The sequence below is a fragment of the Toxorhynchites rutilus genome, chromosome 3, assembly GCF_029784135.1.
Source record: "Toxorhynchites rutilus septentrionalis strain SRP chromosome 3, ASM2978413v1, whole genome shotgun sequence".
Classification (NCBI taxonomy): Eukaryota; Metazoa; Arthropoda; class Insecta; order Diptera; family Culicidae; genus Toxorhynchites; species Toxorhynchites rutilus.
In genome coordinates this window covers 247,120,723-247,144,884 of record NC_073746.1, presented here as the reverse complement: position 1 = coordinate 247,144,884, position 24,162 = coordinate 247,120,723, and the positions used below count along the sequence as shown (strand labels likewise).

Below are 24,162 nucleotides of genomic sequence, written 5' to 3'. Positions count from 1 at the left end.
TACGTAACCGGGCTTAACCATGTGTCATAGCATAGATAGTGTAGGCCCCCGATTATACGTGATAGGTAGGTACTTGCTCTTTTGTTGTGGTCGTGGCTTTCATATTTTCTTATCACTGGTGCGCACGAAGCAGATGGGTGTTTAATGATTTCTGTACTCATAAAACATTGTTTTCATTCTCAAATATTTTTATTTCGTGTTTACACCTCATTGTTAGTCCATTGACGTGTTATCCACGATTTTCGTTTTACGCGGTGACCTTGCCAGACTATTTCGCGGTTAATCGGGGTTCTGCTGTATTTGTAATGAAGCTGCTAATTCATGTATCGTGTACTGTACTGTACTGTATCGTATTCTTGATCAGAATCTTGATTTGGTTATCATTATAACACGGCATTAACATTCTGAGCAACCCAATAGAAGCGTATCCCAGAACGAAGAAGCGTATCGCTGCTAAGAACACTTCTCGAGAGATACAGTTCGTGCATCCACGAAAGAATTTGTTATTTGTATTCAATTTTCGCCTTGGAATTTTTCCAAAATATGAAAGTGAAACGATTTTTACATCAAGAGCGGAAGTTGAATCAAAAACCCCATCTAGGAAAACAATGTCGTGTATTTCTAATATCACAACATTCTAACAAGCTTTAACGGTGTCTTCATCCTGTCATTTCGGCATTATCCTCTTGAACCAATAAAAATAAATCGATCGCTCTCGGTTGATGTGTGTTACTAGAAAGTTAGCAACAATAGAAAGTGCGACGGAAAATATCGAGAAAAAAAAGAATCCAGTGTATAGGTAGACGATTCAATTATTGAAAGTTCCATCGAGGAGGAGATCTTTCAAGTGTTTGAGAACCTGCGTAAAACATTTGACATGACTCCGCTTGGTACAGTTAGGTTAAGTTTTTGGTTACTTAATCCAACAAAAAGTTGGATGTTACACGTTGAAATTAACTCAGTATAATGAAAGCTTAGTGCGTTAGTTTTCAGACCCAATATTTATATTTATATTATATTTCAAGCGTAGATTTTCATAACCCGCAATTCAAAATTAAAAACCTGTTTTAGGGAATTGACTGGATGAAACGGGAAATAAGAATAAAACTAAACAGATTAAAATTACTAATCACATCATTTCACCAATGCATGCACAAACTAATCAGTAATTTATGCTATATATCGTCGATTACAGTAGCAACGTAAAATAAATGTTCCGTCCATCTCTTCCCACCTACAGGCTACCTTGGAGGCCGAAGGAACGACGGGGGCGGATATTGCCTTGATTGTCATCCCGGTAGTGATCGGGATACTGGCAATAACGGGCGCCCTGGTCGGCACGTTCCTGGTGATGGCGCGGAATAAGCGTGCCACCCGAGGAACCTACAGCCCGAGTGCTCAGGAGTACTGCAATACAAGACTGGAAATGGACAACGTGTTGAAGCCACCGCCTGAAGAGCGACTCATCTAATGGAATTTACTCAATCACCTTCATGTGTTTCCTTGTTGTGTACCTCTAGAGTTTTGTCCTTTGTTTTATATTTTGTCGAGATAACGGTGCACGGAATGGGGCCGAAGTATGCTTTCTATCCACAGATACCGGTTGTAGATATGAACAAACATAAACGAAAACTGGTTATGCCAAGCGCGTCATCCATTTGTTGGATATATGATTGTGAATAGAGAAAAAAAGCCTTTACTCATGATAGGACAAACCAGACTAATTTTATCACTTACGAGTAAGCAAGCTACTTAACATCCCTATGGACCAACGTGTAAAAAACTAATTACAACGCGGTTTATTGTACCTAAACTCTGAGAGAAAAATGCCGAGTTAAACGAAAAAAATCGCCGAGGTAACGTTTTAACTAACATTAGAACAAGAATATTGTGATATAAATCCTATCCCTTAGACAAGAATACTTTAAGAAAAGACGTATTTTAACACTCAAACGCAAAACTGTCCCTGAGCTGCGGGAGGAAGAAATCTATTACGTTTCGAAGCAATCTCCGTCCATTAGCGAGTATTTGTATTGAACGATAAAAAAATGAAACAAGTGAGAGCAAGTCAATGTTGAAAGACATCAAAATTTAAGTGCCGTACGTTTCGCTACAACCAACCTCTCGAACATTCCAGAAAAAAATGAATCTTACCGATTTTATCCTCCAAAAATCTTTTTATACCTTGCGGACACAGCACTCGGGGAGGCTGCAAGATCTTAACATATCCTTTAGACAAAAAAAGGACGGATTTCATTGACGAAAGCCGCCACACCTTACACAGAGTGTAAGCAAATCTGATTACTGTATAATGTCACGCCCTCTGGCTGCAGACTGAAATTCTAAACCGGAAGTATGATGCCTTCATTTTTAATACTTAATAGTTTTATCGATATAGTTATTTAAGGGAGAAAAACAATGAATCAGTAAGACAGTTATTGAGGTCGTTTTTGTCCACGCTAGGTCAATGTGAAGATTTTAGAAATTTCTCCATCTTCATACAAATAAAACGGGAGGAATTATTTTGTAAAGTAGTTCTTAGAGCGAATATTTTTAGATCGTTGTTAGAGTAGTGTCAAATAAAAGAGTATTTAAACATAGATTCAGGTGTTTCAATCACATAGAACTTGCCGTGCAATACGTTAAGTACATTCTGTCAAACATCGCCATTTTTGATATGGATGATTCTTTTGGTCAAAAATATATTGTGTTAAATTTTGTGTTGCAATCAAAATTTCTTGTGCCTAAACGTTGAAAATGTTGCAGAATACATTTGGTGACTCAGTCATGTCGTAAACACGAGTGTATGAATGATGTGAGGAGTTCAAAGATCGATTTTCCACGTCAGGGGCGACCACTTCATTTCATGAAAATATCGACAAAATAAAAGGAATGGTGTTCGGAAATCGTCATTTAAGTTTCAGAGGGCTAACCAGTGAATTGAATATCTCTCACGGGATTGTTCGTCATATTTTGATTGATATTTTGGACATGAGAAAAGTAGCAGCACGCAGCAGTGCAAAAAGAGCTCAATATAGCTTCAAATATTTCATCGCAATCAAGTGGCTGAAAACGTGCTGAACTTCAATTATCACTTCGTGGGACCCGTTTTGACAGCATTGGAGACATAAAAACGAATTCGCTGCGTGAACTGAAGGCTATTCCTGAATAAAGCTTTAAAACGTGTTTCTAGGACTGGATTTGTTCGTTGGAAAAAGGGTATTATAAATTTAGATGATAAATAAGGCATATTCTTTAAGAACACAAATTCCCGGTTATATTTGACAGAATATATAAATTTACCGTCCTATAATGTGCATGACTACTTCTACATATACATGAATTTTGTTCATTCGTCTACGACAGTCTTGATTATTCAGTTGTAATGTTTTTTTTGTAGATTCGGAATGTAATCGTTATACACTGCGTTTCACAACTATAGAACCACTCTTTTTTTATTAGTTTCCAGAGATACGTAAGAAGTCGGTTGAATTGGAGTATTTAGTGTAGGATATAACAACTATCTTCATTTAAAAGACTGATTATTTGAACCTTATTGTTGTGTTCAGGCGCGAAACATTAAAAAAACAAAAATTCCAGTGTTTCATAACTATAGAACCAGATGGAAAAACTCTCACTCCTTTACAAAATTAACGTCAATTTCACATCTTTATTTCTCAACCAGTTCAAATAACCCATTCGGGGCGGTTTTGACCAAGCTGCGCCATATTGTAGTGTGTATCTCGTTCTACCCAGAGGATACTGCTCGTTTAAGCTCTTCAAATCACTCATATTGCTTGTAAGCTGCATCTAAGATTCGTACGATCACTCCTCATAAGTTCTTGATAGGGTTTTGATCTGGTAAACAAGCTGACCAGTCCAGAATCTGAAGCCCTTATTTATCAAACCCTGCTGGTCGCGACCGACAGCGCGAAAGAGGAGCAAGTGTTCCCTAATTCCAAATTTCATGTCCATCCCTATCCTTTTCCCATACAAACCAATCTCTGGGCCTGATTCTCGAATACACTTCGAATACACTTCACGGTGGAAACGGAATTAAACGTATCCGCGATGACAACGGTACGGTGTCGACATCTGGATACTAGATTAGTTTCCCACTAAACTTATCATAATAATATCAAATTATCTTCAGATAAAATTTTTGTATGAGATTATTATATCACATGAAGAAAACAAAGTTTTCCACTCACATTGAATACCAGTTTGATACGAAGAAGTTAATTTTCATTAATGATTTTTTATTTGAAAAGTGCTCATTCTGCCTGAAAACTCATTATTATCTTCGGCACTTCACTAACTCGTAAAACGTAGTTCAATTTCGTGTCGTTTATTTCGTTTCTACCGTGAAGTGTATTCGAGAATCAGGCCCTCTTCCTCCTGAAATGCAGTATGTGGTGCATTACACAACTACAACCAGCAGCGAAACCCGAAATACAGCACCCGAACGTATACGAACCAACGAGTGCATAAGAACCAATCCCTTCCAAAGCAATATTCTTCATTCCGATTCCAACCTTTACCCGAACAAGATCATTTTGATTGTTTCCACAAGTGTTTTTTTCCAATTTCAACTTTTGTAAGAGTAACATCGCCAATAAATTAAAGTATTCCAATTGTTTAGTTAAAAGTTTCCAAGTGTTTTTCCATTCTCCAAACAAGCCGCATTCCGTATCCTGAGCTATCATCCTGGCCTCCTTCAGCCGAAGGAACCGCCACATTCCTCAATGGTGTGATCCACCACCTGCCATAACTTTCCGGATTTTATAAATTGATGCCAAATTATCCAGTGTTTTTGATGCAAAAACAGAAGTAAATGATTCTAAAGTACTTCATTGCACTTCTGACGGTTCATTCGTGTTGATGGTAAGCTACCTAAACCAGGCCTTTTTGAGAAAATTCTCCCCAAACCATAAAAATCTCATCTCCAAAATTGCGGGTCAGGAGAACTGCTCTGATAAGAAGAAATCCAGCTTGAATAGAATTTCTTCATACTGGAAAGACTTACGGATCGTGTCTTGTAATTTTTCAACTCGAAAATTTGCAAGCGGCCGTTTGATGGTTTGAGGAAAATATTTTAAAAACGGCTTGGTTCACATGGCTTTTCATCAACACGAATGCATAGTCAGAAGTGCAATGAAGTACTTCAGAGTCATTTACTTCTGTTTTTACATCAAAAACACTGTGATAATTGGGTAATTTGGCATCAATTCATAAAATCCGGAAAGACATGGCAGGGTTTGATAAATAGGGGCTTCAGATTCTGGACTGGTCAGCTTGTTAACCAGATTAAAACCCTATCAAGAACTTATGAGGAGTCATCGTACGAATATTAGATGCAGATTACAAGCAGTGTGAGTGATTTCAAGAGCTTAAACGAGCAGTATCCTCTGGGTAGAACGAGATACACACTACAACATGGCGCAGCTTGGTCAAAACCACCCCGAATGGGTTATTTGAACTGATTGAGAAGAGAGTTTTTCCATCTGGTTTTATAGTTATGAAACACTGGAATTTTTGTTTTTCAATGTTTCGCGCCTGAACATAACAATAATGTTCAAATGGTCAGTCTTTTCAATGAAGATAGTTGTTATATCGTACACTATATACTTCGATTCAACCGACTTCTCACATCTCTGGAAACTCAAAAAAAAAATAGCGGTTCTATAGTTGTGAAACGCAGTGTATGAAGTTCCGCTTGACGGTGAAAAATGGAATGAACACGGACTATCGTAGAGCAGATTGCAACGAAAACGTCCGAATGACATTGATTCATGTTGACAGAGAAACTGCTGGAAGAAACAAAAACTCATTTCCAATTGAATGGGAAGCACGATGGCTCCACAATATCCTGACGATCCTCAGTTGTTGTTGTTGTTGTTGCTTTATTGAAGTGGCTTTAAAAAATATTCTTATTCGCCACTGTTCAAATTAGTTACATTTAGCAATTGTTTCTATAAATTAATTAATTTTTTTTTCGACCTTATCATTGCCAGGAATCCCAGAATGTCCAGGAACCCAACAAATTGCTACGTTGACCTGGTGCCAAAAGTCCTCCGCGCGTTGGATCCATGGGTGACAACTTCCATGTTCCAATGCTCTCATGCTACTCGCCGAATCAGTGAAAATAACCGTTGGTTCCATCGGATACCGTTCTTTGTAGAGCCTTCCAGATGGCAAACGCTTCGGTTGAGAAAGCCGAGCATCCACCCGGTAAAGATATGTTTCACTCCAGTAAGCACATCCGGCTTCATTCTTGTCTACCGATCCATCCGGGTAAATTTTCCTGTAATTCCTGTAGACTTCGTCGTTGTGCGCAAGAAACACCTGTGGTACCACAGACGAGCTCGATCCGGCGAGAATCCTCTTCTCCAAACTCCAATCCAATACGGCCTGGGGGTAAACCGGAGCTTCCGTGCAATCGGTGGTTAATCATATCCCGTTAACTTCTTGTATTGAGTCATAGCCCTCCTAACTGCCGGGTAGGATACTACTGCCAGACGGTTTGCACAATTGATTAACGCCCCAGCTGCAGCAAATTCCATAGGCAACTACCGCCATCAGAGATGAAATAGGACTTGTTCTCATGACTCCCGTGCAGTTCCGGATCGCCTCATTATATGTCGGCTCTAGTTTCTTGATGGCCTTTTTTCAATCCATCCGTTCACGATATTTAATAACGTCTTTCTATTTGCGTTTCCACGTGGATCGCCAATTAATTTCAGTACATTTAGACGACTTTTGGTGCTCCGCTTCACTTCCTGTACATGGGAGATGAATGACAGTTTATTATCAAACACCACCCCCAGCAGTCTCGCTGATCTCGAAGGTTTGATTATCAACAAACTCCCCAGCAGAACGCTGAAACAAAGTCTGGTTGCTAAAATCCGTGCAAGGTAGCTGTATGAGCAAGTACAAAAGATGCATTTTGATGAACCATGAACCATACGTAAAAATGGATTTTGGACAAATAGCCGGTAACCAATTTTACCTTGCCAAGTTCAAAGGGGAGGAATATGTTCAAATTTGTTTACGCAAATAAATTTGGCCGTAAGTTGATTTTTTGGCAAGGTATCTGTAGTTGTGGAGAGAAGACAAAGGTGTTCATCACTGGGGCAACTACGAAAGGAAAAGTTTACAAGCAGGAATGTCTTCAGAACAGGATTTTGCCATTCATTTGATCACACAAAGGTCCGGTGATGTTCTGGCCTGACTTGGCAAGATGCCATTACAGCCAGGATGTCATCAAGTGGTATAAAGAGAACAAGATCGATTTCATTGAAAAAAAAACTATCAATCCGCCAAATTGTCCGGATTTTCGTCCCATCGAGAGATTATCAAAGGCAAACTGAAGAAATGTGGCAGAACCATAAAAAAAACAGCTCAAATGTAAAAGTTCGAAAATTCATCCGAAAAGCTGACGAATAATTTTCATGTATTTTTCCCTTAAAATTCATTAAAAATCCTACACAATGACATCCTTCCTTTTTTCTTGTACGTGACTTCTATGATGAGAAATGTCCTACTTTTTGCGACCAAATTCTAACTGAAACAGACTTTATTCTCCTCCGTTTTTCCATTGTCCTGCGATAGCTATAAATTATTCAACGCGTATGGAGTCCAAAAAGATAGTGCTTTAGATATGTACGTCATTCGTAACGAATGTTTAGTTTGTTAATACTTGAATGATTGCCCGGCATACTCATCAGTGAATGCAAAAACCAAATTGAGTGGAATGAACTACACATTGGCCACATTCCGTTTCCTTAAATTCCACCCCACAAGAAATAATATTCCATCATAAATTTAGTTTAGTTCTTCACAACATAATTTCCTCGATACATCCGGTCAAGGACAAGGTTTTGGCAAGGAACTGCTTTCTTGCCAAACCCCGATCCACCTGGTCCAATCTCCTCTGACTGGGGTCTTTTTTCTCATGTAAAAGCTAATCGCTCTAAAAATCTCCGTTAAATAAAAGCGAAAGCAAAATCAAACTGTTTTATTTCCGTTTAAATAACTTTCGGTCCAACCTTTTTATTATCAATATTTTCTAACTACGTGTGATTTGTAATAGCTTTCTGTCTGTTTAACCATTGTAGTACATTTGTGACAATTTAAATTTCTGTTATCTCATTTCAACATATCTATTGAATAATTTAACGACCACTTGTGTTTTTGTTATGTTCAATTTTTCGTAATAAATTTAGTATAGATAAAGTTACTTACTCTTAGTTATCACATTTTCATCTTTTGCAGTATATTTTATCGCATCGCATACATACAAACTCAGACCCGCTCACGTACAAAACACACACACGAACTCTGTATTTCTCTCTCAACTGCGATAAAACTTAAATATTTTATTTAAAATCCGTCTTCCTCTGCAAAATTGTTTATCCGCTATTTTTACAAAAATAAAATTCTTCCCTCTTAGATTACGAAATGTGCTATCGTTAATGCGATCTTACTTTCTCAAATAGTGGCTGCCTTCGCCATCTAATTTATACTATCTACCATAAGACTTTTTATTTCGTTAGAACAAATTCATGAAAGTCGATTTTTTCTGCGCTCACCCTCGTCATCGTTATCAGTGTGTGTGTGTGTGTGTGTGTGTGTGTGTGTGTGTGTGCAAAAGTCACACCGCAGCATCTCCCCGCGCTATTTTATACTACGCGTAACGAAGTAATAAAATACGTTCGTAACAAATTAAATCATGATTGTATCATACAAAACGGCAGAAACAGTACAATTAACAGTACAATTGAAACGGCGCTAAAATGCTTTCGGAGCATATCAGCACTCGACTTCACTGGCGTTGGTTTAAGAAACGAACATAATAAGGCCATAATATGGAAATGCGTATTACGTGGGTGAAACGAGGTTTGAGTTGATTAGCGACTTTCAATTTCTAAGCACTCTAGGCAATAACAACAAGAATGCGAACAACTGGAATTGGCTTATGCTTAAACTACGAAAACACGTTTAGACAATAGCCCCCCCGTTGGACGCTTCGGCAAGATGCCTATTGTCGGCACAGTCGTCATCGCAATTGTTCTCCGATACGTGCGTTACAACATTACGTGAAAAGTTTGAATCAGTGCAGTTGGAATTAATAACAAAAGTTTCGCCTAGTGCCGCGGCGCCGGACACACTTGGCGGTGCGTCCATAGATGATAGATGGTTACTCGCCGAACCCGATGTTGATAGCGTAGACGCTGATGAAGTGATCAAACCGATGGTATTGTACTCTTTAACACCTTTATCACCAATTGGCACACAGCGTTCTCCGATGTTCACCAGCAATATGGTGCGATTGACATTCGAACGGTAGAAGTGATCGGGATGGTTGGGTTGCCAATAGTGCACAACGTTCCCAACCATTCCCTCCTGGGGCTGCCAATCTTTCCAAGAGGACCGACCACCACAACTCCGGAACTGTTCGTTTGGCCATGTAACGTCTATGCGACGACCGAGATCGAGACAATCATAAATCTGAAATTAACGACAACGGTTAATAGTGATTGATTCGTTGAGGACCCTACTCTGGATGGTCGAAAAATAATGGGTGTTCGTGATTTTGTTGGCACTAAAGTTGGTGTTGGGATATTTTGGTGATTAATTAAGGTATATTTGAAAATGTATTCTTAAATTTTTGGATGCCAATATAGTGAATATTATGCTGTTGGCAGCTGGGCGCGTGGATGCTCTCTCTGAAATTGATGAAACGTTTTTCTCAGAATCTAGTGGACCTATCTGACTTAGATTGTTATGTAAAAATGTAAAAATTAGTTAGTTAAATTGTTACGTAACGGTTTTTTAATATTTGAGATATCAAAAAAAAATATGTACATTTATACCTCGATATAAGGCAACTTTATTTTTTTTTCTCGTTACGTTATATCATGTTACGTTATATCGAAGCAAAAAAAATGTTTTTTTTATTGATGCAAAACTGTTCATGATTACTCAGAAATGCGCAAAAACTAATTTTCTTTCTCCCAGCAGTATTTATAACCCTTTCTTATGCCCATTTAAGATAATTTTCGTAGACAAACATGATCAATTTTAGGTAGAGGAAAAGGTCTGAAAAAATGAAGGTTTTTTTTAAATTTCAAAAACAAATCTGGCTTTGCAGTAATCAAACCTTATTTTTAATTATGAATAAATGGTTTTGCTATGCTATGCTAGTTAGCTAATGAGTAATTTTGTTATAATTATGTTGTTTTTTTATCTTCGTTTATTTTTGTCGATCTATTTTCGCCACTTCAGTGCCAATCACCGACATCAGGGAGGCGATTACACCTGTTCCTACCTATCAGACTCAACAAATCATGAGCCGGGTCAACTTTTTTTTTAACATTCCTTCCGAAGGAAGACCAAAGATTTTTCGCCTCAGGAAATCCCAACGACGCCAGCTGGGAACCCAGGCCGATCGGATTTTGAGGCTGTTACATTAACCACACAACCACTGGCACCGTCCGTTATTTATGTGGTGTTAATGAGAAATTGTGTTTTTTTTCTAATATTCGATATCCAGCCGGATATCCGTTTCATCTCTATTATCAATGTTTGTTTTATAGTTTGTATGTTTCATTTACTTTATCTCCAAATGGAAATTCTTCTGAATTTTGTTCTTGAAACATGTTCAAAGTTATGCTAAAAGAAAAAAATGCAATAATAATACCAAGTGGAAAGACCGCCCAAGAATATCAGGGTGAAGGCATGGGTATTGTATAAGGGAAATTGTCGTGGACTGTAATACAAAACAATCCGTACATTGCTTTTCCTCAAGCTCATTTTTATCAAAAAATAAAATTGGGATCCAAAATGAAAACTACCATTTTACGGTACTTATTTGTTTGAAAACTTACTAGAAACATTTATTCGAAATAATTCATACTCTAAAACCTACTTTTCTACTGTTTATTTTTACATCTTAAAAAGTTACGTTATGTCGAGGTAAAAGTTACGTTATATCGAGGTTGCCTTATGTCAAGGTATGACTGTATATAGTGATTTTCGCGAGAAAAGGCCCACTTTTTATTCGTCATTTTGGCAATTTTTCGAACTTTCAAAAACCGCTACAGAATTTAGATGATAAATTTTTACACGCCATTTTCAGCCAGATCGATTCAATAGATTCTCCTCTCCAGAAACCGTCCCGGCGATATTAACCGAATGCGTATGCTTTCCCGCCGGTCTAAATGATTCCAGAAGAGCCCTCCCGGTCTCTATAAATATGAATACATTCTTGAGCTTGAGCTTGAGCATGGGTAGACTGTACACTTCGTAGTTGCTCTCCGTGATTGACCTGAACCAACCAAATTGCACAAAGAACACACAGAATGACGCTTGGGACTAGCAAATCATTCTCGTTGTGCACTTTTCGGTGGTTCGAGCTTTAAATGGTCAATAACGACGCCGGCCACGTCCTTACAGTCACCAGGGGAAGGGAAGGAATGTTAGTATGATAATCGCCGCCCGAAGGCCAGAAGGGTCGCCTCTATAGCGTGGTTCCCTAGCGATTATCATGGAAAGGATAGTTGTTAGTGGGGAAAGGTAAGAATCAGGATTCACTGCGGTAAGTGATGTGATTAATGTCAATGTCAAAGTCATATGATTTGGGATTTTAAACGTATAATTTCAATTTTTATGATTAGTACTTATCTTGAGTTTTCTGACACATCTTGTGCTTCTCTTTCTCTTATTCTTTCCGGGAAAGCTGCCAGTCCTTTCTCCAGAGAAACACATTCCTTCTAACAGGTTACATCATGCACTCAACACAAATACATTCATATACATGTGAAAGAGAGGGTGGAAGAAGAAACCGAAATAAATTTCGCTCGGGGACACATTATTACACTATATAACTATTACTTTATGATAGACTACAATAGGTCTGGGAAAAAATAAACCGACGATATGATTTATTACACGACGCGTGAAAACTCACTCATCTATCGTATGTTCACACGACAGTGAAAGTTGTCCCTGGGTAATCTGAAAAGAGCACCACTGGAATAAACTGAACCGGCGATACAATTCATAACTCGTCACACGTAAAATTCTTTGACCTATTCTATATTGCAACACACGGCCGAAGGTATCCTTATGCAACCTTAGCGGAAGCAAAAATGCCAACGAATCGATTTATCCGTCATTAAAATTTTTGGATATTTCCTACGCTCTATTCAGTCCCGTAATCATCTTCCAACGAGAAAGTAACACTTTTTAACACAATCGCTAGCCATTCTCATTAAAACTCACTATAAATAAGAATACCTTCTCCAAAATTAAAAAAAAAGTTGAACTGTCTTTATAAATGATAATGTGAGAGAGGGTACATTTACTTCACCACAAATCAAAAAAACGAAGTAACAGAGACGAAATTGAATAAACTCTTACACGCGAGGCTCACGACACCCTTTGGAACAGTTTCAACGAAGTGGTAAATAAAAATGATAGTCTGCGTCGCGCTCAGGAAAAAAATCCCATTACTAACGAAATTAACTGTTACGAAAACACATCGAATCGATCGCAATCACGTTATTTACGTTCGGTGGACATTAAACTCTAATCAGTACCCCCCTATAGGTTTGTTAGAGTTTATCAGTCAGTTCCTTGCAGTAGTTTTTGCAGTGAAAGACTGTTCCTTAAAGCTGGTCTGGTCTACGCGGCAATGCGTAATCGGTCGTTCAAATATAATAAAAGTAATAGTGTTAATGAATTGATGTTATGAGTTAATGTTAGAAAAAAAAAGTTGTGTTAATGAGAAATTATTGATTTTTTTTCTAATATCCGGTATCCGGGCGGATAGGCCGGATACCGAATAGTTACCAGATATCAGTTTCATCTCTAGATTTTATGCGTTATCAAATCGATAACGGCAGTAGGGGACAACTATATAATCCTCTGGAGACGCACTGTGTGTTGTACGAGAAAAATTACGCGATGCACGCTGAGTGCATTACGTGTATCACGAATCAATCATCTTTCGCTGTGTCTACAAAACAATTTAAACCCATCGGTCTTTTTAAAAATCTATTTTATATTTATTTTTGGCTGAAGAAAGCATGTGTGAATCCAGGAGAGTATTTGGATTCGTTGATGTAATGATGTTGTTTAGAATTATAAAGACATTGAGCTTTCTCAGTTCACACGTGCTTAGCCTTGAAAAAGACCATTTTGGATAACTAAGCTAAACAAATCAACCTTGAGAAATACCATTTGGAAAGCTTTGCTGCAGTCCGGTCGATAGCTAGATGACTGATAAATCGTCAATTACTGATGCAGCCATTGCATGCCAAACCGATAAAGGTTCTCGGATTTTCGTGAAAAGTGGTTGTTTTGTTCTTTATCGCAAAACATTAAATCCATATTTTTTTGTTTTTTTTTTTCAATAGAGTAACCATTTCCATTTTGGGAATTTCCAAAAAATCAACTTTTTTCTCTATTTTCCAAAAATGACTTTTTCCAAAAATTCATAACTTTTCAACTACCGGACCGATTCAGATGGTTGACATATCAAATTAAAGCCAATCAGGTCTTTTTTGAAAAAATAAATATAGTATTTTTTCAAAAAAAGGAATAATGATTTTTTGAGATTGGAAAATCTCGAGAACGAAAACAGACTCATGTTATGCCAAAAATCCTCAGCTTTCAAAAAAAATATATAGCGCCCTTGGTTCCGAGACCATGAACAAATACAATCAATGATAACGAAAACAGTATTCAAATTTTCTGCAAGTGTAGAAAAAAAGACCAGCTGATTGGCTTTAAATTGATATATCGATCATCTGAATCGGTCCAGTAGTTCAAATTTTTGAAAACGTTATTTTTGGAAAAAAGAGGAAAAAGTTGTTTTTTCGGACAACCCAAAAATGGAAATGGTCACCCCAATGAAAAAGTTAAAAAATACGAGTCTAATGTTTTGCGATAAAGAACAAAACCACCACTTTTGACGAAAATATGAGAACCACTATATCGGTTTGGCATGGAATGGCTGTATACCACTCAGTGAAAGCATTCATTTATCGGCCTCTGTAATCGCTTTAAAATAATTGTATCAATGAGTTTTATTATTAAATTTCTTCAATATTTGTTCTTGTTGGCGATAATTTCGTAGTTCTATTTTGACAGTGCGGTTGTGTCTTAGACATCATCTTTATCTTGTTGCGGTCCACGACGCTCACGTATTTGTGGCCAATATGAAAAAAAGGTTGAGTACCGCTGCTCTAAACAACGTAATCCATTCTAAAAACTTCGTCAGATACAATATTCATTGAAAGGAAAGACTACAGAAAAGTGTTCACATTTAATGATTCGTTGGTAAAACAATTCGTCAGTTCAAATCTTCGTCATAATATTGAAAATAATCGGCTTTAATGTGTGAAATACAGCTACTCTTAAATTCTGCTGTTGTTAAATGTTTAATATGTCTTGTCATCGAGTTGAACACATTTATTCTTTTGAAGTACAACGAATATTGTGAAGCACATGTCAAGAAATAGGGTGTTCTCAATTCATTCTAGTTTCTAGTGTCATATCTATAGAAATCTCTTCCTTTTCAACTCGATCACACAAATATCGAGGCAGCAAACCGTTCACTACTTTAAAAACTATGGGTGGATTATACCTAAGATGTAACCGCAACGTTGACGTAGGACTACATAGGACAATCTGTGTTAGAGAAACATATTCCGGTCTGCAGAAATGCATGCGAGTATAAAAGTATCCCCACCTTGCATCTATTGACGTAGGACTACGTCTAACCGGAAGATATAGGGGGTGAAATGGAAATCTAGGCACTGAACAAGTACGAAAAAATGCAAGATTTGGAACGCTTATAACTCGAGCATTTCTCAATAGATCGCAAAGGTTTTTGCATCAATTGATAGGAAATATATCTACGCATCTATCATAACGAATAACATTTCATTTTTCTTGAGATAAATAATTGAATAATTGTGAAATATCAAGCATTCTCAAAATTCACTATGTGCCCATTTTTGATTGGTCCATTTTGTGCTCCTCAAATCGTACCGACCAAAACGGGCAACCAGAGCAGCAGCGAAATAGAATGAAGCACGATTGGAAAGGAAAAAGAAAAAAATGAACGAAACATTGGTCGCAGTCTCACACATGCGTAATTCTCGAGGCAGCCAGTCAGCTTAAAAATCCCCGCTCCGCTGCCGTAACGATCATTCTCATTCAAACCGTACACCACATCGGTTCGCATCACAACACATCAACAAACCAACCCAAGCACCCATGTCTGGACATGGTAAAGGAGGAAAAGTGAAGGGAAAGGCAAAATCCCGCTCGAACCGTGTTGATATGGAGTTCCCCGCAAGGGTAGCTAGGCCGAGCGTGTTAGTACCAGTGCACCAGTCGCCGCCGTTATATAGTTTCGGCCGCCGAAGTGATCGAGTTGGCTGGTAAAGCTGCTCGCGACGATAAGAAAAACCGCATTCAGAACAGAACACATCAAGACAACAACAGGCAGTTGCAGCGAGTGGCGAGTGGCAAACGCAATCGCAAAACGGCAGCAGGTAGCAGAAGAAAAAAGTTTGTTCTTTTTACAATCTGCTTTGGTGGCAAATCCAGAACAAGGCGGCATCGAGGGCGTTCGAAATGGTTTTTTTTCAAAACCACGAGTACTAAGTTTTCTAAATTGGAACCATTCCATAAAACAAGGCGCTTTTCAGGGCCATTAAACCTTCCAAAAAAAGAGTTTAGGAAATAAAGTTCAATGCGTTCTAAAACATTATCCAAAATAATAATAAAACACAAATTGATGTTTTCATAATTTGTTTGCCAGGATCTGATGAGTATGTGAATTTGGCAGTAGTTCTGAGCTTATTGATAGTTGGGGACTTTCAAGATTATTCAATTTTCACCAACTCTTAAATTGTTTCCAGATTGAAAGTACAGTAATTTACAATTAGTTCGACATTTAGCTAATTGGACGGACATGTTATGCGACTTATTTAGTTGGACATTTTTGTAAACATAGAGATCCAAATTATGACCGCACATTGAAAGTCGACACTGTACCACTGTCATCGCAAATGTTCAATTACAGGTTCAAATCGCCTCCAATGCGACACTGAGTGGCGCTTCGGTACGTTGCATTGAATGTAATTTACTGTAAAATATGTCACAAGCTGGATGGGAAGAAATTTTCCAACTGTGAAAGATGAGGCGAGTGGCAAATGCAATCGCTAAACAGAAAGGTTTAGCCGAACAAGATTGGGATATCGAGTGACAACAAAACAATAAACTCTTTAGATTGAAGATAATTTTGTGATCCTGAAAAGGACCCTTTTCAGCCTGCATGTGAATCCAACGAGCGAACAAATCGTAATGAATGTATTTTTTTTGCCATCGCTCCCTTTTAACGCTCATTCGTTCGTCTCGTTGGACTCGCCCCTCTGGCTGAGTCTGCCGATTTGTCTCTATCCTGTGAGTGTGTACCGCTAGAGTATAAAACACGCGGACCCCAAAAAAATATCTTATTTTCTTTCAAACCGTAAACCCGTGTGGTTGTACGGCATCGGCACCGTGGACGTAACAAAGGAGGACAAGTTAAGGAAAAGGCAAAGTCTCACTCGAACCGTGCAGGTCTCCAGTTCTCTGTTGGTCGCATTCACTGATTGCTCCGCAAGGGTAACTAGGCCGAACGGATTGGTGCCGGAGCACCAGTATACCTAACAGCGATTATAGAGTTTCGGCCGTCGGAGTGCTCGAGATGGCTTGCAAAGCTGCTCACGACAATCAGAAAACCCGCATCAAGAACAGAGCAGCTTCGGTTCGGCGCTCATCAAGGCAACAATTAGTTTCAGTGAGTGGCAAACTGCTTCTCCGGCACGTCGCATTAAATGTAATTTACTGAACAATATGTCACAAGCTGGATAGGAAGAAATTTTCCAACTGTGAAAGCTGTGGCGAGTGGCAAACGTAATAGCTAAACAGGAAGGTTTAACCGAACAAGATGGGAATATCGAGTGATAACAAAAACACAACACCAAAGGTTCTTTTCAACCCTCAACATATTCATAAAGAGTAAACAGTAAACTAATCCATTTTTCAGGTAGATAGGTAGGTATTCACGTAGGAGAAGAAAATAAAACAATATATTTAAAATATATATTTAACAAAAGCTGTCCCCTTTGTATAGTCCTACGTCACTCCGGTTATGTCCCTGACATTACCCACCCGTCTTTTTTGCATCACCGATTTTCGCAGCCTTTTTAGTTTTGAAATCTGTGTTAGGGGAACACACAGATTCCAGCGATCGTATATCAACCGCTACGCAATCATAACTGAGAGGCAAGGTTACCACATATACAGAATATTCGGTATTTTACAGAATTTTCGTCAAATTTAAGATACCGAATTTCTATATACAGAATTATAGATTTTCACCAAGATACAGAATTTACAGATTTTTTTAAATTAAATTTCAAATATTAATTTTATTACATTGCATACATAGATATTTTGATTTATGAAAATGTTGAACGACGCAACGCAACGAGACGGTTTTCGTTGGAGGAAGTTGTTAAGCGAAATCTTTAGCGGTTTGAAGAGCTCAAACTCTTCTTTACGTTCCAAGTATGACCATAATCAATCCGCCAATCGTATATTGACTCATTTATACGATCCTATGACTAACCCGATTATGCTGTTCCTAAACATTGTTCTACCGTTGATCAATAACGTCAATTGCACTTTACAATCAGAAAGTTCTCAATTCTGCGAACTATATAATGAGACAAGAATGTTATTGTTGATAATGTTGGGTAACTTATGTATGGAGAACTACGTGCAACGATTTGCTGTTGCTGACCTTTATGTGAAAGATTTTGAAGACTTTCTGAAGAAGGCTGAGGATGTTTACGTTGGTATTGATGCAGAAAAAGCTGAATAAGGATTGCATGCAGCTAGGAAGCTGACCCACAGATCAATTTGTGATTACTTCTATATTGAACTCGTGAAACAGATTTCAAAGCGATATGATTTCAGTGATCCGGTTGTCAAAACTGCGGCCTTGATTAACAAAACTTTTAAACATTAATGATTTGATGCGCCAATTTCCTCAATTCGTTGAAGCAGGTAATAGACAAGGCTTGGATAGCGAATTCAAGCTACTTAGGACGAATCTTATGGGGGAAAAATTGAGTGACTTAAGATATAACTTGATCTTCTTCTTCTTGAATGGCGTTAACGTTCCCTGTGGAACTTTTGCCGTCTCAACGTACGCATTAACTAGCGTCATTTATTAATACTTAGTTGAGATTTCTTAAGCCAAATAACACGCCTTGAATGTGTTCCGAGGGGCAAGCTCTAGAATACGCGTGACCACAGTGCAAGTCGAAGGAAATTTCTTTGACGAAAAAATCCTCCAGCCAGAGCGGGCAATCGTTTATATACAGATTTTTGTGATTTCACTAGCCTGTTCCACAGCAGTTTTCAAACTATTGAAACAAGTTTTTGGGTTAATAATTAACCATAATCATATAGCTCTTGGACATTTGGTCTTTCGAATCAAGTGATTATCATACCACTCCGTTCAGTCGATAAAGAGGTATTAACGTTCAAAACCTTGCACTCCAAGTGTCACGCATCCGTTTTCGAAACATTGAATTTACACACCGTTACAGTGAAAGACGTAGTCCTTCATAAAAATGAACACCATAGTTAAATAAACAATTCTTTGCTTCACGGATAACCATTGCAGAGCGTCCAACATTAAAGATGAGGAAGTGAATCTGTTACATTTTAGAATCAACCACTTTATTATGTTTTGCAAGCGATATTTGTGTATCATTGACTAAAACTAGAATAGAAGAACAAAAGTCTAAATGACGAGAGATGATTGATATGTATAGTTGTTGTCACGGACGGAAAGTCCAAATCGGAGCCGAGTAGAGATTTCAAGTGATGCCCATATAACTCACTGACTAAAGGTTCATGACCTCAGAATTGAAACAGATGTAAATAGAGTTTCCCTTCAGTGCTGTGTACAGCAGAGGTTTATAACCTCAAAAGGAAAGCACTTGAAATTGTCGCCACGCTTATTTGTATACGATACACTGGAAGGGCTTAAAAAAGTATGTTTGGATATAGAGCGGAGACGGTCGCTTATCGATCGCAGACATGGTCTGGTAATAAAAAGAATAAACAGGGAATTGTTTCTTCCCTGTTTTGTTTGCGGTGAGAAACCGCCAGCCGGGTAGGCAACAACCAACGCAGAGTCGGTTGGTTCTTTTAGGTTAAGTCTTCCAATATAATAATGATTGAATAAAATCACTTGCATTCGCGATGTCCCGATGGACTCTTGCATTCAGGAGAGCAACGACATAGTACGTTACTCGTCCGAAAACCCCTTGGTATCTTGCACCTCTTCGGACTCAGCAAATTTTCGTTTCATCCCCCTTCGCAACGCGATATTTTAGACGCCACAGTTGTATTTTGTTGTGAATAGTCGAATCGTTTTTTAATCGGCATAAGATTCCATACCTCTTGGCAATTTTCTTGATGACATTGCCAATGTGAGTGTAAAACTTGAGTTTATAACCAATAATCACGCCAAGTTATTTAATCTCCCGAACGCGATCTATAGTCTCATAACCAATTGCAATAGAGACGTATTCATTCGAACGATTTCACGAGATTACCATATATTTCATTCTACTTACGTTCTATTCAAATTGCTTGTGCTTCAACCATCTACAGTGTTTGCTAAATGATCCATTCACTGAAAAAATCGCTTTCGTTCGTTCAAATAAGATCATACACAAATCATTCCCCCCAGCGGTATTCTTTTGTTGTTATGTGCTGCAAATCACGACACAAAAGAGAACGAGACAAATTTGCATCGGTTCGCACTTCATGATACACCGACACGCAAGCAGAACCATCATATACGCTTTCGGTGCTGAAACTTTATTCTCTTCTTTGCCTCTAACATATGCATATCGACCTCTCCATGCATCATGAAACAGCATGATCGTAAGGACTACGCGAAGCGAATGATTTATATTCAGCTAATATAGCAGATCCTGATTTTTAACTCTCAGAGAGTGCAAACTATATGATTATTTAGCTCGATAGAGGCTAAGGGAAGGGTAGACAGATCACATTTTCCATTTTTAACGCCGCTATCCCTTGGAATATATATATTTATATAGACCGCATAGTTTTACTAGCAACACCGCTCTCTTTTCCCATTCGTTGCGCTCCGTAAATGGTGACCGAATGATGACGTAATTTTTCTTGTATCATTTATTGCTTTGCACTCGCCTGTGCAGTGGGTTTCGCTATAGTAGAGCGGGACGATATATTGAATCGCAACTTGTATGCAGGCTTCGAAAATGGTTTGCGATGTTTGATACAGCTCGAATATGCAAACAACAGTCTTCGTTCCTCTCTTGGTTTAATCATTTAGTGTAACACAAGTGATTACTGTCATTCATACAAGTATCTGAATGATCCTCTCATATTTGGTTATATGTTCGTGAGAGATTACTTGCATGACACATTGTGTATCATTCGATTTTGATCGAAATCCAAACACTGACCATCTACGTAAAGAACACAAATCCCGGTTTGAATGTAAAACGATCTGATTTAAATCTTTAGCTGCAATAAATAACCATAATGTAATATTAATATCACTAAACCGTAATGTCATTCGCATGTCATTGATGTTAATAATAAATATAAGAAGGGCTAATACACTTCCCCGAGGTATTCCCTAAGAGACTGAAATAGCCCGGTGAGTTCTGTCATCCAAATAGCTTTCAAACCATTTATATGCAGTACTCGTAGTTCCAAAGGGCTCAATCGTGTTTAACAACAAGGGTCTAGAAGTTGTTTCAGAAGCGTGTTTTAGATCTAAGAAAATAGCAATGATAGTATCTTTACATTCTAGTTTCTCTATCCATTTTGCTAACATCATGGAATGATCTTTCCGATATCTTGATTGTTCTGGTATTAGCAAAGCGTTGCAATTTAAGTATTCCAATAGCTGGTCCTTCACAACTTATTTCAATATTCTCTCAAACGCGTGCAACATGATGATGGGACGAAACTCTTCGGATATAATCGTTCCAGCAACCTTCTGAGTTGGGACTGTTAAGGATTCCATCTATACCAGAGGCACATGCCTAGTTAGTAAGGATATATTAGGTTGGGGAAAAAGTTTTCCATTATTTTATCGGTAGCTAGCTTTAGTGATCAATATCTCGGGTAATATCGATCATTTCAAGTTTAGGCTCGTTGTAAAGGTGAAATTTCACACTAAAAAACCTTTTGCAGCTTTTCGTTTGTTCCAATCAGTTGTGAGTTACAGGGTGTTAACAATGGATGTCAACAAGGAAAAAATTCGATACATTTTACACTTCTTCTATAAATGCGAAAATGCAAACCAGGCCACTGAATTTGTAAATGGTGTTTATGGTGCCCATACTACAACAGTAAAATACGTCCAATGTGATTTAAAATTTTTTTTTAAGGACTCTACTGTCAACAAACGGACAGTTTGAAGTTAGCGATCGACGAGAAACGTTCAGAGTTGGCCAACAAAAGAGGTGTTATGTTCCATCAATACAGCGCAAGGCCACACAATTCCGAGAGCTTGATTAATGCATCCACACATAGTCCGAACCTGGCATCAAGCGATTACCACCATTTTCTCGCATTGGAAAATTTCCAGAGAGATAAGAAATTGGAATCAAGAGAGGATTGTATAAATCTATTGCTTGAGTTTTTCGCCAATAAGGCCAAGGACCTCTATGATAGAAACATTATGAAGTGTTACGCCACAATAACGCGTGAAACATAAAATTGTCTTTTCTATGTTTTTTCTTGAGTGTATAAGTCAATTTTGTTTAGTTAATTCTGGTTCTGTAAATTGCGTTAAATGTAATTTTTTTGATTGCTATAATAATTGTGCAACCTACTAACCCATACCTTTGAGGAGTAAACCACTGGGGAGCATCGAGTGACAGCGATAGATCCGGAAAGTTTAGACCAGCAAGAAAGAGGAAATAGAGAGAGAGAGAGAGAGAGAGAGAAAAGGAAAAAGGGAGGAATTGAAGCGTACGACGAGGACTTGGACGTCGACCTTCAAGCTAGACGGAAGTCAGAACACGTTTCGAAAAAAAAGGAGATTTATTTGAAGAAGCACAGCGGAAGTTAATAAAAAATTGAGAAAAGCGAATTAGAAAGTTTAAAGTAAAGTTGGAGATATAGAAAGCTGAAAGATAGTGAAAGAGTTGAAAGCGCGAAGGAACGAGTGTGGAGCGCGAGTCCTGAGGAGCAAAAATAGCCAGCGAACACCTGGACGAAGTTCGACATCGAACCTCACCACGAATCCGCGTGAAACCACGCGAATCCACGAATCCACGGGAATCTTCGAATCAACGCGAATCTAAGAGTACCAGGTACGTGCTAAACTCTCTCTCTAACTCTCTCTCTCTCTCTCTCTCTCTCTCTCTCTCTCTCATCAACGAGGTTATCAACGGGTCCCAGCTTGTGACATCCTGCGCCGCATCGATACTAGCCCACGTTTTTAGAAAATAAAAAAAAATTAAATTAACCCCCACTACGAGTTGTCTATCCTCCTTTCTCAGAACCAGTCCACATTGGAAAAGGTGATTCTAAGTTTCCGTTTCGAGAAATTACGGGTCGAAGAGTCCTCCCGAGGTCGGTGGCCGACCCTGAGAGATTATATTAAAAAAGAGGTGAGCTAAGCTGGGCAGGTTTCGCGGTGTAAGCCGCGAGAAACTTTCAGAAGCTACCTTTAGAATGGCATCCGAAACATATTAAAAATAATTTTGAATTTCACCCAAAATAATGAATTACTTTTTCCCCAACCTAATATTAATAAGGTCCAGCAAGATGTAATCAATAGAATGAAAGCAATCTTTAATAACTCTTGCGTTAGCATTATCTAATTCAGCCATGTTTCCTAAAGAATAGCAAATACTTCTAAGTTCGTTCGTATTAACTACTATTAACCGGCTGTATTATTTCATCAGATTCATCAACCGGTTTAATGGATAGGTTGATCAACGAAACACTATTGGTAAAATAATCGTTGAACTTGGATGCTATTACCTGTTTAGACTGTTCAAGTATGCCATTAAAAGTAATGGACCGCTGTCTGATATTGCTAGGCGTCAATGAGGATTTAAAAAATTTCCATAACTCTTTGCTGTTGCTTTGATGCTGATCATTCTTCCTCTGAATGCATTCACAACGAGTTTTCTTAATCGATTGTAAATATCCATTCATGCGATCGTGTACATATTCCAATGATTTCCATCATTTGTTCTACGAAATTTGTTGTACCATCTGTCTCTCTTACGTTTAAGACACACAAAGAACCAAATTGTATTGTATGAGTTTTTCACACACACAAACTTTGCGTAACTAGTCGATTGGTACACGTTTTCAAGGCATCAGCTAGAACAGCGGCTGATTCATCTAAATGTTCGCCTGAATGGGTAATCCAAGCTTCACAACCCGAGATTCGAAACAGCATGTTTCGAACGAACGTGATGGATTATAGAGGTTTTAAACTTTTCAGTTCATTCGCCTCTAAAACATGTTTCGAATATTTTCTCAAGCACTTTAATTTTACAAAAAACATCGTTATTAACGAATTTATCTACAACAATAACTAAGGTCTCATGAACGGTTATTTTCAAATTTATATCAGTAACAGTGCAAATTGTTTCAAAATTGGAATAAACATGATCAATCAAGGTTTAAATAGGACTGAAAATACGAGTAAAATCATTTAGCGTTTGTTTTAAATTAAAGAAGTTAGCTAAACGCTTCAAATGGTTCAACTTATAGTTGTCTCGCAAATTGACATCAACTCCTTTGAACGACAATTTATTTTCAGTCAGCAATGCTCTGGCAGACGATTTATTTTTTAATTTAAAAACTTCGTCAAATATGCTTTTTTTCATATACCGCACAAAAAAAAATCGCAGAAAACCGCACAAAAAAACCGCACAAAAACAGGTTTTACTGTATACCTTAACCAACCTCCAGAATGCCCCAACAGCAACTTCAATTCCAACATTCGAAATCACGAAAATCCGTTACTTTTCGACCATTCAGAGT

The 24,162-nt window shown here is 38.1% G+C and overlaps 2 protein-coding genes across 7 annotated transcripts in view; one reads left to right on the top strand and one right to left on the bottom strand.

Moving 5' to 3' along the window:
- The window catches only part of LOC129775069 (protein crumbs), a 128,877-nt gene extending 126,275 nt beyond the window's left edge, over window positions 1–2,602 (top strand). For 3 of the 5 annotated variants that reach the window (XM_055779293.1, XM_055779291.1, XM_055779290.1), the window contains one exon: window positions 1,242–2,602. In XM_055779293.1, the coding sequence (XP_055635268.1) occupies window positions 1,242–1,471 (230 nt within the window). In that variant the 3' untranslated portion in view covers window positions 1,472–2,602. Of the gene's footprint in view, window positions 1–1,240 lie in introns of all 5 variants that reach the window. The other 2 variants (XM_055779294.1, XM_055779292.1) reach the window with 1 other exon arrangement.
- A 4,911-nt stretch (window positions 2,603–7,513) lies between these two features.
- LOC129775395 (protein pecanex) overlaps window positions 7,514–24,162 on the bottom strand; it is a 53,513-nt gene continuing 36,864 nt past the window's right edge. Inside the window, exon 12 of one of the 2 annotated variants that reach the window (XM_055780100.1) lies at window positions 7,514–9,510. In XM_055780100.1, coding sequence (XP_055636075.1) covers window positions 9,001–9,510 — 510 coding nt within the window. In that variant the 3' untranslated portion in view covers window positions 7,514–9,000. The remainder of the gene's footprint in view (window positions 9,511–24,162) is intronic. The other variant, XM_055780101.1, reaches the window with a different exon arrangement.